Genomic DNA, 16,850 nt, shown 5'->3' on the forward strand with positions numbered 1-16,850 from the left:
CGCTAATACGATTTTGTTTTTCTCTCCCTGTCTCGTCCTCGACCCGAGGACAACGAGACAAACAGACCCAGTCCCGGTAGATGTGAAAGTCGGCACTCCTCTGATCTACTGGCCGTCCTTCAACGTTATGCCCAGCTGATGCCTGACCAACGATCACCGGCATAACCGCTTAATCTCCGCTAAATCTCCATTTCCGTTCTCCCAAGGGTTTTTCCCTCCTAGGACTTATTTTTCCTCGGATAAAAGCCCGGGGTTTTTTTTTTTTTTTTTTCTCCTAGGGGGTTTTTCACCCCGGGGAGGCAGCCTTTTTGGGCTTTACCTAGCTTCCTCTTCTATACGTTGCTTTAGTAATACGTGCACTTATAATATTGAGTCATAGCCACAGCAAATTTAACTGCTCATGCTATCATGTATTTTGTTGTGCTATCTGTCGTTTTTCTGTGCTTTTCACTGCTTCTATTTATGTAAAGCTGCTTTGAAACAATTGACTTTTGTGAAAAGCGCTATATAAATAAAATTGAATTGAATTGAATGTACCTCTGAGGTACTAATATGCACTCTTTGTACATAGTGACCCAAAATGTGGATCATATCACAGAAAATCATTATTCTGGCCCAAAGGGAGATAAAATGGATGATGGAACTGATCATTGAAATATTTGTGACAGTAAAACCTTCAAATTAAATGTACAAATAAAAATATAAAAGTCAAGAATTACAGTTCGACAGTGTTATGACACATCCAACATCTGGCTATTTCTGTTGCTACAGCATCAGCCGCTTCTGTTGCTACGCAGGACTGGATAAGCCATCTATAGGAAATACACAAGCCTACTAAATGTGTTTACTTGCATGCCGTAATTATAAAGACCACATTGTACTGAATGGAGAGTGCGGCCAAAAATGTCTATCAAGGATACAGGGCATGGCAAATCTACGAGTCATCTGGAGCGGAGCCATATAAAGTCAGGGCGTAATTGCTGGACATGAGGCGTCATGTCAGTTTTCCACACAAAGTCCTGTGGGCCTTGTTTTTATTTTACTGTCACTTTCGCCAGCTTATCTTCAAAATATCTTTCTGCAAATGTATGCCTGCTGTGAACAAAGTGAAATAGTTTCTTGTTTGTGCATGCATGTGTCTATCTTTTTCTTTAAACTGTGTGGGTAAGTTTTCTCATAAATTGTTAATCAGTGATACTTTTTGCAGTCAGTAACATTTACTAAAGTAATTTTCTCCCCCTAAGTGCAGGGCTACAGAACGGGGCAGAAGAGAGATTTGTCTCCTTCGCATGGTGTACTCCCCCAAACGTGTGAGGGTCTTTATTAATGACCATGACTCACCCTAGAGGGTCAAACCCATTCGGTCTGCTGATGAATCTCATCTGCAACAACGTGTGCTAGGATCTTCTGCCTCACATGTGCTGCACCATCAGTCTTAAAGTGAAAGCAGGGTAGCACTGAAGCTTTCCATAATGGGGAATGAGTGAACCAGTGACCACAGCAGAAATAATGACCAAACACATTGCCTTAAATTTGAAAATAGTATATTCAAATTGTCTTTAAAAGTACTTTCAACTTATTATTTAAAATGTTGAAAACACTTTAAGGAAGATACATATTTGTACCTCAGAGTTACCTAAATGTCACTGTACATAGATGACTTTTTTAAGGGGACGACTTCTGTCATTGCAGTAATGCGTTGCTCTAACTAATAAAAAAGTTTAAATTGCAATGTAAAGAATGTAATATATATATATATTGTCATGATTTATCACATTGATAATTTTTTTACAGTGTAGATGCTAAGATTACACGTAATTACACATTACGCAATTACGTGAGGTCGCGCTGGCTCGTCACACAGCCGGAGGAAGAAGAGAAGTTGTGGATTTCAGTAGATAAGACCCTTATGCCTCGTTTGGGATCGTTTAGAGTTCTTTGAAACTGCAATTTTAAATTGCATTAAAACTGTTATGTGTTGGGGTCCATTAAAATTAGAAAAATCCTGGAATGTTTTCCTCAAAAAACATAATTTCTTCTCGACTGAACAAAGAAAGACATCAACATTTTGGATGACATGGTGGTGAGTAAATTATCTGGATTTTTTTAAGAAAATGTACTAATTCTTTAAGATGATATTTATAAATAAGACATTTATATGTTAAGGGTAGCTATAAGTTTTGTAAGATTTACACTTGTACAAGTGTGTATAGTTTTAAACTGTAACACTTCAATTATTAATTTGCTTTACAATCAATTCAATTGTATTCAGATACAAGTAAAAATGCTTCTTTAAAATTTGATAATGATCATGAAATAATTCATTTTATTTTTACACTGTGGTTTATTTTTGCAGAATTTTTTTTTTATATTATAGCATATGACCACATTTTAATGCAACAATGAAAGAGCTTAGATTTTTAAAGATGTTATATATTTGCCAAAAGCCTTAAACAGATGACTAAATGGGACAATTTGTCATAATTGTGCTCTTCTCCAAGGAGAAATCATTATGTTTCTTTATTGTCTTTAAATGAGGTCATAAATAACACAAAGAGTAGATCCAAGCCCAACAAGCCAAGGCTGATATTGATGCTTAAATTATTAGTATTGCTTGTTAAGAAATTAGTTACCTCGTGAATTGCCAGCATGAAGTTTAAACAATTTAATTATGCAAGTCAATTCCATTTTTTTTACTTGTGATAAGTTGGCAAACAGTAACTTAGAAAAACAAGTTGAAATTGTTTAACTTAATTTGTTAAGTTAAAGTAACACAAAAATATGTGTTGATATGATTTAATTTTTCTATAACACTATTGCGGGTTTAAATCTTGCCTGATGGCCAGTGTGCTCTAAAATAGCTTTGTATCAAGTAAATTAAATAAGTACACTTTTGAAAATCTTGAATGAACTTTTATTACCATAAATTATCATACGCATGTGGCACAGTGCAGACTATCCACAGCTAAAGAGCAATATACAGCTTTGCTGCAAAGCACAGACATAGTTTTAGTATGTCAGTCACAATATCTCTGTAAGTCGTGAGAGCATAATACTGTTGAGCTATGCGCTCCTCATATTCACAACAAGAGCTCCTAAGACAAAATGATTAAAATTGCTGTATTATTAAGAGTTTAAGGGTTTTTGAAAACAAAAAGCTCAAACTTTCGAATGAATGCATAGTCTATGATAATTGCTGGCATCTTTGTTGTTTCAAGTATATTATTGCTGACATCTTTTTTAAAACAACAAAAAAGAGAATTAATATTTAACACACTGCTTTATTTTCTCCTCGGGCCAGCCTCTGACTCTTAGCTAAAAAGTTAGTGTCTTTATTTGGGAAGTCATTTAGATCAGCATTTTAAAAATAAATTCAGAGTTCACATAGCCCAAGATATGTTGGCTGCGTGTTCCTTAGCCTTCATCCGCAATACAGCAATGCTGGAGGAGCGCCTTTCAAACTCCGGTTTGGTCTCAAACGCGGCGTGACTGTTTGGTGAAGAAGCCAGAAGTGAATCGGCAAAGAAGTTGTTAAGGGACACATGATTAACTCCAAACTGATTTTGTTGGTGATTGGGGAATCCCACGTAACCGTGTTCACTGGCTCGGGGTGAGTGGGGGTAGGGGGACGTCACACATGGAGGGGACCCTCGTGGGATCATGCAGGAAGAGACTACAGAGCTCCCCGGAGCAGGGCCCGTCCACAAGTTGTTGGGAATCTGTGGGATATGAAAAGGTGATTAAAGAAAGTCTGTATCTGTATACATAAATCATACCAAATGCTAATGAGATTTAAACTATGGAGAAAAGTATTGTCTAGATATTTAAGCATATGTCTAAAATTTAAAAAGGAATGAAAAGACACAACAGTCTTCAACATGAGAAGGAAATCATAGAAACGAAAGACTTAAAAAAATTAAAAGTCTAAATGTTTGGAAATTTTTAAACATACTGTACAGTACACAGATCTAGATTCGGAAAGCTTATTCAATTTTAAAATCTATGCACTTTAGTCTGCCTGGGAATTTTTTTCCTGCTAAACAAGTGACATCATATCAGATATGACCTCAGTCTAAATTAAAATAAAGTGGCATTTATGTCCAAGACTTTAAAGGAAATCCAGACGAGCCTTTTAAAAACAAACCCTGTAGACCACAAAAACGCATTTATGTTCACCACAAAAATAATAAAGTTGACGGTACTGTACACATCGTGGATATAAACACAGGCCCTCCAGTCTTGGTTAGCACCCTAGCTCTCTTTAGCATGCCCACACTTTAAAAAAACAAACGGTGCTATATAGCACCAAAACTGTTGATTTGAATCGTAACCATAGAAGAACCGTTTTTAGTGCCATATAGCACCGGTGAAGAACCGGTGAAGCACCTGTGTAGAACCATATAGGGGCCATATAGCACCACATTTGGTTCTACATAGCACTATATGGTTCTACACAGGTGCTTCACCGGTGCTAAATGGCACTAAAAACGGTTCTTCTATGATTACGAGCAAAGAACCACTTTTGGTGCTATATAGCACCGTTTGTTTTTAGAGTGCAGTGTAATAAGGACCTGCCATAATCTCATATTAAGGCAAAGATTTTTTATGTGACTATGAAAAACACATGGGTGAAAAATACAAGCCCTGTGGAATCTACACTCGGATAAAGGAAATTGAGGTCCCGCGGTGTCATCTTAATCTTCATCTCCTCTCTAGCAACAACTTTTGTCAGTTACCGTGACTTCTTTTGCGGCTTTACTTTTGGCCACACCAGTCAAAAGGCTTAAAGCAATGATGACCAAATTTATCTGTGAATGTGTACGCAGAAATGTGACTGCTCAGAGTCTTATATTATGTAATATATACAATATATTTATATATATGCTATATTTATTTACATTGCCCTGACACCTCAAATGATCTTTTAAAATATCTAATATATACCATAAGATATTTTAGCAACCTTTAATTTTTAAGTGTAACTGAATTGGCTATTTCAGCTCACTATTTTAAATCTTGACTAGACTTTTCAAAATAAAAAGTACTTTACAGCGATGCCATATATAGAAGAACCATTTTAGGCTCATTGAAGAACCAAGGTTCTTTAAATAATAATTTATTTTTTTACCGTCTTCTGAATAATTTAAACGATTAAACGATTAATCTGAATAATCGTTTTTCACCACAAAGAACATTTGATGAAACAAAAAGGTTTTTTTATTCTGTAGAAATTACAGGATTACTGGCAGCTGTTTGCCAGTAACTTACCATAGATTTAAATTTATGTTCTTTACTGGCAACAGTTTGTTTAAAAATAAATGAAAATTAAACATTAAGAAGTCTTTGTCTTTACCCAATAAAACCAAAAAAAAAACTAAAATAACAGCCTGATGCAAAGCATTCTGGTAAACAAAATCTGAAGGAAAAAAATGAAAAATGTTGATGAGGATTCCAGAATGCTTTGCATGAGGCTGTTATTTTATACACTGTAAAAATACTTTGCTGACTTAAAATGTTTTGTTGAATCAAATCGGATTTACAAGTCATTACAACTTACTATTATTTATCTTAATTAGAGATGAGTTGTTATAACTACAGGTGAGTTGTTATAACTCATAAAAATTAAGTTGACTTTCTCAACTATATTTTATAAGTTGTGACAACTCTTCTTTGTTGACATGACTTGTAAATCTGAGTTGATTTAACAAAATAATTTAAGGCAGCAAAGTATTTTTACAGTGTAGTTTTATTCTTTAAAGACAAATACTTGTTCATGTTTAATGTTCATTTAACAAACTGTTGCCAGTAAATAAAATACATCTAAATCTACAGTAAGTTACTGGCAAACAGCTGCATAACTATACAGCAATTTTTTAAAGCATTCTTCCATTTAACCAAAAATATTTATTCTATGGCATTGTGCAGAACCTTTATTTTTAAGAGTTTAGTGATAAGTTAAGTTGCTATAAGATTAAACTGTTACAAATGTTTGATTCAATATTTGATTATTTGAAGTCATGAAAAAACATGTTGTCAAGACTTTTTGATTACATCTTTTTTGCAGTGTAATAACACTTATAATATTCTCATTTAACACATTTAAGAAAGTTTGCACGCATCAAAGTGTAGTTTCTAGGTCTACATTTGCGTTTGGCTGGCTAGAATAAAAAATAATAATTATAATAAAATTACATATCTATCACTCATTTTTATTAAAATGTATGCATTTGGCAATTATTATCATGATGCTATGTTAATATTATCAATATGTGTGATTTATGGATCGAACCAAATGACCTTTACCAAATAGGCTAAGCCACATGAGATATATATAAATAAGGTCGAATAAAGAGTCTGAGTTACCTGTGAGTAGCTGTCTGTCCTGGGAAGCATTGAAATGTCGTACGTCGCTGCGAAATGACTTTTGGCCTGCTGAATCTGTCCGTATCTTTCTCTCTTCCTCCATTTAGCTCTTCTGTTCTGAAACCACACCTGCAAAGAAAGAACGACTTATCATTTGTTGTTTGTCAGTTGGGTTGTAATTGCAAAGCCACAATTAATTATGTGATTATATGATGTGAAGTTAATAAATCGTGACCAGTGTTAGAAACGTTTCCTGATGCAAGCACAAATGCACAATGATATGTAATTACGCTAAAGTACGAAAAGGCTGACAACTCAATTAGGCTACTGTAAAAAAAATGCCACATAGTGGCCTATATTTTAATCACACGAATGAAAAAAAAGAAATTGTATGTACACATATTGAGTTTAATTTCGGCCTACCTGTACTCGAGCCTCGGTGAGTTCAGTTCTCATGGCCAGCTGTTCTCTCACATACACATCTGGATAATGAGTTTTCTGAAAGACTTTCTCTAGTTCCTCGAGTTGAGCACTCGTGAATGTTGTGCGATGGCGTCTCTTTTTGCTGCTCGACACATTACTGTCGCATTTTTCACCGATCTCTTCTAAGTCGTTTTTCTCTGGTCCGGTTGTGGCCGGCGAGCCTCGAATATTGCAGCAGTTTTCCATGGGGTGAAGAGCGCTGTCCTCAGTTTTAGGAGCGCAGTAATTCACGTCTACAGTGAGAATTATCATAGATATTATATAACTTTATATGTCCCTTAAGATGTATATAATGGTAACCCTTTCATTCATTTACATTATGAATTGTAATTTACAATACCATTACCAATAAACGAAAACCTTTTAGATATAAAATCCACAACATATCCATATACATCCCGTTAGTTTAGGAAAAAAAAACTTTTGACACACTTATATATTTGCATAGTCGTCTTTAAATGAGCATGAATCACTGATGTGTGACTTATTATATATTTTTGGTGAATGACTTGTGAATTAAAATGTAATCAAATTTAAAATCACAAACAAGTATAATGTTTTACCCTACTAGAGAATTTTTGTTAAAATAATTTAAAAGAACATTTTAAGGACAAACAAGTTTGAAATCAAAGCGAATCATAGACTATATGTCTATATATAAATATAGTTCTATAAGTCATAAATACCCTATTCATACACATTTATAATCTGACATTTCATATTTACATTTATTAATTTATACGTTTGTATCCAAATCAAATCGACTCGAGCATTTAACATTTTTAATATTATTATATTATTATATTTATCCACTTACAATTTATTGAAAGCAGCAAAGCAGAAAACTAAATAACAATTTAGTTAAAAAACGACTTCACGTTTAACGTCACAAACGTTTAGTATTTTATTAGTTGGCTACTGAAATATTTATTCTGTCACACGTAACATTTATTTATTTATTTTAAAAGGCACACTTACTGTTTTGGTTGTCACATGGAGAGGACCTGTCCATCGTGTTGTGGTGATCGTTGTTCTGCATTGTGAAGGCCTGAACGCATTTCGGTGATGTCTTGTTGTAGTATTGCACATTGTCTAAAGTCTCCATGACTTGGTCCATGTAGTAATCGCTGCCTTTAATCGCTTGACTTTTCAATGCAAACTTGTCGCTCAAATATTCCATCATGGTCCTCTGGCCTCGTGTCAAGCATACAGCGCATCAAAGGACACCATTAATGTTTCAGTGATGTCAAAAATGTAAGCAATGGAGCCAATTATTTTCACAATCCGTTAATTTGTCTTGTCTTAAAGAGACCGAGAGCCACTCTTTATACTGCATACAGAGGGAGCTTCAAGCATCCACCCAACTTCTGAATATGGAGAAGGTGAAACTCCACCCACGCAAACTTTCACAATAAATAAGATTAATGAAACTCTGCAATGACCCGAAATAAAACATTTGCATTTGCTTTCGCGTTTAACGTATTTGTATTTTAAGATATTATTTTACATATTAATCAGAGTGGTTAATGTGCGTTTGGAAAAGTTATAAACCAGTTATATATAAAATAATAACACTTAACAATAAAGATAAAAATTAATTAAGTTAGTTTTAAAAACAGTTCAGATGTAAATACATCTTTGCATAATGTAAAAGCAATAAAAAAAATATTTTTTTATTAAAAAAAAAGTTTATTTAACAATTCCTAGTTCTATTATTTGTTACTAGTCCTTTATACTTTGACAGGTTACTATTAATTGTTCTGTTATACAGCATGTATCAAAATTATTTGGAAAATAATCTATTATAAATATTATGATGCAGTTTTACATATACAAAATATTACGAAAAGTTCGATTTACTTTGAACACCGAACTATGAAATCAAACAAGTACATTTATATAGGCTATTTGTACAGGGATTGGCTATAAAACGTGGAAAAAAATGTTATATAACTGCATATCTTCCTGCATAATTTATAGATCTAATAAAATTAAAAACCGTTACATATATCCATCATGAGACAAATAATATCAACTCACTATTTCGTTGAAAAGAAACACCGTTACCTGAATAGTTTATAGTCGGTAAATATGTTTTAACACTTTTAAAAACTACTCTTTAGATTATTGCACATTCAAATCCTACAAGCATGTTTAATTTAGAGTTTTACAGATTTTTTTTAAATTAGCGGTCTTATTTTTAACAAAGCATTATTTTTAGCCTTACAAGCGCAATAAAACGGGCCTTAAAGCAAATTAATATTAATAAAAACTATATGTGACCCAGTCTGTTAAACACAGTTTAAGTCATTTTTTCTCAAATAGTTTTTTTCTTCATAAAATCATCTTAAATAATGTAAAAAATTGTGTGAAAATTTAACCTTGATATCTTTAATATTGACGACCATGTCAAAGATTGAAATCAATGTAAAATAAACGAGAAAAAAAACTTTATTGGTCCGAATCTCCCAATTAGATTATGAGACTTTAGCTTGGATTTCACAGACAGGGTCACATTCTTTATTGCGCTACTTTTAGTTATTTTATTATTTACTTCTCTTTTGACAAACTATAACCCGCATAGACGGATAACCGCAATTTCACATATGGGTAATAAAAATTTATTAACTCCCGAAGTGAATTAATATTGTGACATGTACCGCGAGCACGAGGCCGATCACCATGTCCCATCTTTTTTAAAGGCAGAATATAAGATAAGCACCAAAAATGATTTTGAGACCACCTGAACGTTTATTTAAAACAGGAAAGGCGTCATCCGATACCACCCTCACTCAAAAGATCACACATAGAGATGCTCTCTCCTCTCTGCCAGCAATTCATACCACCTGCCAGGCTAGTCATATCTAAGGGTCACTTTCAATGCTAGGGGCTTGATGGTGCCACTCCTGAAAAAATGAAAATAAATAGGAGTGCTCTTAAGTAGCAGGGGGGTTTCTTATTAAGGGTCTGAAATGACCTTATACTTGGGCTCTTGCTGAGGGGAAAATGTGAGAAATTCTGTGTGGTTTGTTGAAATTTTGTCTGGGGAAAAAAGTTGACTTATGGCCTAATTTCACTCAGTTAAGAACATACATCATCTCAAAATCTATCAAATAAAACATGGATGTGTGAAAATTAAAGTTTACATTAACTAAACATTTGTGATCCTGCCTGTGAAAACCAGGCTAAAGTCTCATAATCTAATTATGAGATAAGTATCAAAGTTTGATTTCAATCATTAAGGTTATATTTTCACAAAAGTTCTTTGTATGATCAGTTGGAAACAGAAAAATCACAAAAAAATGATTTTAGCTGGGTTTTCACAGGCAGGGTCATATTAAACTGTCACACAAGATCATTCCCTTAGCTGCCCAAAAAACAAAACAGGCTTTTCCACATTTGTGTATAATTTAATATACACTGTAAAAGAGAAGTTGAGGGGAGAAAAGGCAATCTGATGGAGCAAGAATTTGAATAATCTAAATTTTTGTAATGTTTAGCCTACTTTAAGTTCATCCGATGATGATTGTCTTATTTTGCCAATAAAGTTGACTAGAGCACCCTGCTGAAAATAAAGTGTTTATTTTACTTTATTATTATTATATTATATACAAACTCAATTTAAGTAAGATAAAACATTTGTCAAATAACTACTGGCAACATTGTGCTAGAACGTGCTATAATATTGTGTCACTGATTACAACATTTTGTCATGCAATTAAACCTCAATACAAAAGTAATCCATACGGCTCCAGGGGGTTAATAAAGGCCTTCTAGGGGAAATCGATTTTGTAACACAAATATCAATATTTAAAACTTTACAAACTAAAATAACTAGCTTCCAGTAACACAAGAGAGTGCATTTCCAGTGTATGATCTAAGACAGTGGTTCCCAAACTTTTTCAGCATGCGGCCCCCCTTGTGTACGGTGCATTCCTTCATGGCCCCCAAAAGAAAATTTGTGACAAAGAACTGTTTTAATAAATAAAAAACATTAAATTATACAAAAAAAGTAGTGATTTTGGTTAGTAGCCTTATTTTTTTAGGTTTAATTACACAGAATTTATGATAAATTAATGTATTTGATAAAATGTCATAAAACTGGGGCCCCCCTGGCCCCATCTCGCGGCCCCCAGTTTGAAAACCACTGATCTAAGACGTAGCATATGAGATGTAGTGGCCAGGACATTTTCCAATATAACTCCGATTGTGTTTGTCTGATTAAAAATAATCATATACAGCGAGGATGGCTTGAGGGCGAGTACATTATGGAGTAATTTTCATTTTTGGGTGAACTATCCCATTAACACACAAACCTCAATCATGGTGAAAATCATCAAACATAATTTATTAAAAAAACTACATGGTTACTACTGTAGCAACAACAGCAGCATAACAATAAAACAGTAATCTATTAACCATATAATTTAACATGCTGCAGTGCAAGCTGGGAACTTTCAAACCATTGTTTAATGTAAATTTGTTTGTTCACATACACTGGAAAGTTGTATGTGAACAAGTTTGGAAAGTTGGGAAAACTAAGTGCAGACCATGCACATGTTTATTGTCTCTCACTGTATCTCTCTTACTGTATGTACTATAGACAGAATGAATCTCTGGTAAAGGTCAGAGGTTAGCCTGAGCGTGTCAACTCGGTTTGTATGCGTACGCCTTTGCAGTCACTTAAGTAACTAAAATCATAATAAACGGTTCGGCCACAGGCAGCTGCTGAGATACAGCTGCTCGGGTCAGGCGAGATGCACACGCTTTCTGAATGAAATCTGGTTTGAAAAGCCGATTCACTTTAGTGTGAAGAATTAAGTCAATGCAAACTTTCTTACTTTAAAATGTGTTCCTGGGTAGTTAAATACAACAAACATAAACAAACCAATAGGTTTTATAGACCTCTAAAAGGTCTTTCTAACCCTGCACAGATCAGCTCATGCTGGCAAGATAATCTCTTATGGTTTGCCTGCGTTTGCTGTGGGTAACAACTGGCACGAATTACCCACTGGCATTCACTCTGTGAACTAAGTTTGCTTTTTTGAGCTTTAGCAAAAGTGGAAACTTGGAAAGGTAATGTTAATCTAACAAGGCACGTCTATCTGTTTGTCTGTAATCGTACTGTTGAAAATGTTCAAATTTGATTCTATTTCAGTGTTCATATATATTAACACACGTATGTTTACAGTAGGCTACACAGAGTTCAACCAGGGTCTTTGCATTACGAGTCGGAGACCTATGGCCTGCCTATACACGCTGCCAAAACTCCCACTAATAAGACATTTTTTATTTGATCATTTCTAGGCATAAAAACACCAAGCTTGTGCCAAAAAAGTTCCTTTCCAACCACTGTTTGTGAAAGTCAGCTTTTGATGTCCAAATTAAAATATACAAACTCAGCTATCGCTATATCTGATACTAACGCTAAGAAAAACACATGTTTGCGTAAATATCAGAATTGTGCTTTTAGCATTTTATCAAATCAGTTACAAAATGAATGTTTGTGATGGAAAATTAAACAAAGTAATTGTTCATCTTTGAAGTAATACCTATATTAATGTATATTAAGAAAATTCTCAATACAAGCAAATAACAAAAAAAACACCAAAGCGAATTAAAACAGGAATGAGCTGATTTCTATTGGCTGTCATTGTCCGCATATTAAGCATGTCATTTTTAAATGGTTTCCACCCATTCCATGACTCGCAGTGCTTACGTTAAATGGAGTGATACTTGAAAGCAAAACGTATCCTGTGACCGCCTGCAGATATTTGGGCTATATCTCATCCATTGCCTCTAATTCATTTGGAGGAGAGGAAGCTGGATTTTAGTAAAAACAGCAGCTGAAAGGAATTTCACTTGAGATCAAATGGGCATTGTAAGTCTTGTTAAGGGCTTACATCAACAAGGCATCCATCACACCCTGGACGTATACATGGCCACAAATATGAAGGTGAAAATAAAAGAACGAACTGGATCAATATTATCTCAGTGCACAAGCTGATAGTCGTCTTTTTACTTGTTAAGATGAGTCCTCTTCTTTCCTCCACCCCAACCTCCGCTATTCTGGACTGGGATGTCCCGAAATGAGATGCGTTCTTTTGGGACTGGAGCTGAACCGACTCTGTCGGGTGATGGGACTTCTGTTTCTGTTAAGACAACAACAATATTTCAATGCTAATGTACATGGATAAATAAATAAAATACTTTCTGACTGAAGTTTTGTATCTCCTTGTCAAAGCTCATGGACGAATGTGAACATCCACACATAATAGAGCCATGGTATAGAAGTATTGTTGGTATAGATATCCCAGCAGGGAATCATAATCCTTATCCGATGCTATATGGTCAATCCAACTTGTCTATTTCAGAGTGAGTTAAGCACAGTTCTTTTTAAACACAGAGAACAAAGCAAGCTTTTTTCTGTGCCTGATCCTTTCCACGTGTTAAAGCCACGGCTACACTCGGAAAGGAGTCATTTAAAGCAAGTCGGAAAGACGGGGGGATCTTGATAGACTCTGCTGTGCACCATACGCAAACTACAATTTTACAATATGGTATATTACTCCATTCAGAAAACGATTGATCATTTTTATTTCATAACAAATCAAGTTAGTGCTGGACGGAAAGCCTTTTCTCTTTCCGAGCCCATTACAAATTCAATAAATTTTATAAACATTATGTTTTGACAAAATTAGTCTTTGTTGTTTGTTAGTCTTTGCCTCCGCTGGGTAAGCTTAGAAAAATGTAATGTCGGCCTCTGATGGATATTAATTACACTTCAAACCCCAGACGTTTATATTAAAAGAGACGCATGTTGTTGCTCGAGTTCTGCGGGTCGATACTTAATAAAACGGCCACACACTCGCTTAACCGCTGTGACCAAACAACTTGTTTTCAGCCATTTTGTTCCCATTACCTATAAAAGGGGGCAAAAATGAGGCACTGGGATTTCCTCTATACACAATGAAAACGTTTATGGCTCCCTAAACAGGCTGCGCCCAGGGTATCTTGTTGCATTAAAGCAAAGTACTACTTGTGGATTTTGTTTCGAAATTTAACGTACAACTATGCCCGTCAACTTCGAGCCTGTGACTTAATGACTCACACTGATTCAATTCAAATAACAAGAGGCCTGTGAGGTACTGGGAAATGAAATATTATATTAGTTGATAAACAACAGACAAGCTAATACTGTAAAAAATTTGCTGTAATTATGCAGCTGGTTGCTGGTAACTTACTGTAGAAGATAAAGAATGAAAATATTTCATGTTCATTTAACTTTGAACAAACTGTTGCCAGTAAATAACATAAATGTAAAATCTACAGTAACTTACTGGCAGCTAGTTGCCAGTAATACCCAGTAATACTGTAATTTCTACAGAATTATGGGAATATATATTTTTTTCGAACTATTAACATAAATTTTTCTAGGCATAATAGTTATAATTTTATGATATCAGTAAAATAAGCTTTTTTTATTCACGGTTTAATTTCTACATATATACTTATATAATTATATATAAAATAAAAATGTAAAAAAAATTGTAAAAGAAAAACGAGTCAAATGGAAAATACTTTCTCATATTTTTATGGCTAGCATTTTATGAATCCTTTTAATATGTTACATTTTTAGCATAAATTGACAATTTACATTAATTGGAAAAAACAAATTGAATAAATTAAATGGTTAATTTCTCTCTCTGTCTCTCTATCCATCTATCGATCTAAGAGTATATGTCAGAAATAAAAGTCAGAAATGTCATAAAACAAAAACCTTGACTCATGCAGTCAAAGCAATACCAAACAATAATGAATTTTGCATGCGGACCATAAAATGAATGATCTTGAAATAAATCTTGGAACAAAAATGCATGATAAAAGCTGTGATCTGAAGAGAAACGACATTATAATGTATTTGTCCTGCTAAACTTTACTCCAATAAATCACCTATAAATATCTCTTAAAGAGAGATTTAAGTTATTTAGACAGTCAGTCACTCAGTCAGTCTGTGAGCCTGTCAGTACCCTCGTGGATTTCATTTTCAAATCATCATCAGACTCCAATTTAGCTTCATTACAGAAACAGTGAAAGCCTTCATTCCTGTATTACTGTTTTCAATGTGCTAAGCCCTGCTTATGTCAATCACTAGCATCATTGTCACGGCAAGGTGAGTGTGTGTGTGTGTGGCAGAGCTTGCACTTATTTAGTCTCGCTGGCCATGTCCTGCTGAAAGAGAGATTTTTTGCCTTGTCCCCTAATCGACCCTGGCACTTGTGTGCTAAACAATTATACGCACGTGCAAATTGTTACACGCATGTAAATATGTTAATGCATACCTGCATTTAAAACACACATATCCACAAAGCAAATACCATTTAAGCACACACAGACACTTACTATTGCCTGTTAACTTGATGTACATTATTACCATTATTTATATTAAATAAATAAATAAATGAAATGAAATATATATATGAAATGTATATGTCGCACACACAGTGTCACCCTCTTTGCAGTGCAGTATTTGATTTGGCACCTGACTAATAGGCTTTAAATTCACAATAATGTGTGAAGCCCACCGTTTTTTTTTTAAATAATTGTGTTTTTAACATTTCTTAAGGTATTAATAAACAGTGGTCAGAGTGAAATCTAAAATGTAGGCAAAAATTACATCGAAAAAACATGCTGATGTGTATTAATTACAGTGGGAAGGAGAGTATTGTTTGTTGCTCTCTGTGGCTTTTGTGATATTATCAACACTGAGGGCAAAGATATGGAAACACATGTTTTTAATGTTAATGGGAAGTTTTTGTACTTCGTAACCTTTCTTCTATCATTCAATCGATACTTGAAATATAATAAGCTTTGAAAGCAAATGGTCTGCATAAGCAGCACTTTTACGCAACACTCATGTAAATAATAACAAAAACTCTTTGCATATGAAATTTTTTCATGGTGGTAATTATCAAAAGATCACTTTTTTGAGACTCACTTGCATGTTCATTTGAATGTCTCCGAGCCCGAGTTTGTTTGTTAAAAGGTGGAGAGACACCAACGGGGTCCACACAAAACTTAGCTCCTGAATCTACACCACCCCTGCTGCCAGCACTGGCCTGAGAAAATATAAGCAGGTACACAAAAATTACACACAAACATATATATATATATATATATATATATATATATATATACACACACACCTCACATACGCAACAGCAGTAATAGCAAACAATTATATTCTTATAAATATTCATGAGTATCACTTTAATAAAGTGATTTAATACATTTTAATAAAAAATTAAAGTATTTTGTCTTTATTGTTGTGTAAGGGTTAAGTACAGAAAAGCCAAATAACAGTTTTTACCACAAGCTGTACTCTCCCACCATTACGAATTTCATGGTCAATCTCAGGCAGGAAATGATTCCTAGAAAATCATTGAACAAGTTAACAAAGCATTTAAACCATAGAATATATGTATATAGAGTACCAGAATTTACGGGTCACCATTATCAAGGATCAGTATTTTTAGTAATTAGATCATTTTTGTCTTTGTCATTACTTCCCAAAACTAAAGGGTGAATAGCATATTACCGTCCTAAGACGGCAGCGATTGTGTGAGGATGAACTGCGTGCTCGTGGCGCCTCTGGTAGGTTCTCTCCTTGTTAAATAGTGGTTCCTCTGCCTTCGGTGCATTGTGAAATTCATTTTTTACTTGATGAACTGCACTTGAAACAAACCAAGACATAAATCATCTAAAAATATACAATTATTTTTAATACAAGAATAAACATTTATAAACATTAACTTCAATTGTTTGCCCAGAAAAGTCCTAATATGCACCAAGAGATGCAAAAAAGAAACATTTAAAATTTTACCAGCCTGTAATGCAGCACATTAAAAGCAAGTAAAACGTTTATTTGGATGGCTGAGAGCAGCATAATAATAGCATGCTATAGGTTAGATAACACATGTTACTTCTACTGCGCAATAAATAAA

At 34.2% G+C, this 16,850-nt stretch overlaps 2 protein-coding genes across 2 annotated transcripts in view; both read right to left on the reverse strand.

The window, feature by feature from the left end:
• Positions 1-2,992: 2,992 nt before the first annotated feature.
• alx1 (ALX homeobox 1) lies at positions 2,993-8,372 on the reverse strand. Its single transcript, XM_073815686.1, has 4 exons — positions 7,825-8,372; positions 6,787-7,079; positions 6,364-6,492; positions 2,993-3,719 (listed from the first exon to the last, which is right to left on the reverse strand). The coding sequence occupies exons 1-4, from the start codon at positions 8,027-8,029 to the stop codon at positions 3,381-3,383; spliced, it is 966 nt and encodes a 321-aa protein (XP_073671787.1). The 5' UTR covers positions 8,030-8,372; the 3' UTR covers positions 2,993-3,380.
• A 2,721-nt stretch (positions 8,373-11,093) lies between these two features.
• The window catches only part of lrriq1 (leucine-rich repeats and IQ motif containing 1), a 31,651-nt gene continuing 25,894 nt past the window's right edge, over positions 11,094-16,850 (reverse strand). The window contains exons 22-25 of the mRNA XM_065278728.2: positions 16,445-16,574; positions 16,217-16,277; positions 15,845-15,965; positions 11,094-12,998 (exon numbers count right to left, since the gene is read on the reverse strand). Coding sequence (XP_065134800.2) covers positions 12,865-12,998; positions 15,845-15,965; positions 16,217-16,277; positions 16,445-16,574 — 446 coding nt within the window. The 3' untranslated portion in view covers positions 11,094-12,864. The remainder of the gene's footprint in view (positions 12,999-15,844; positions 15,966-16,216; positions 16,278-16,444; positions 16,575-16,850) is intronic.

Source organism: Paramisgurnus dabryanus, chromosome 9 (assembly GCF_030506205.2).
Source record: "Paramisgurnus dabryanus chromosome 9, PD_genome_1.1, whole genome shotgun sequence".
Taxonomy (NCBI): domain Eukaryota; kingdom Metazoa; phylum Chordata; class Actinopteri; order Cypriniformes; family Cobitidae; genus Paramisgurnus; species Paramisgurnus dabryanus.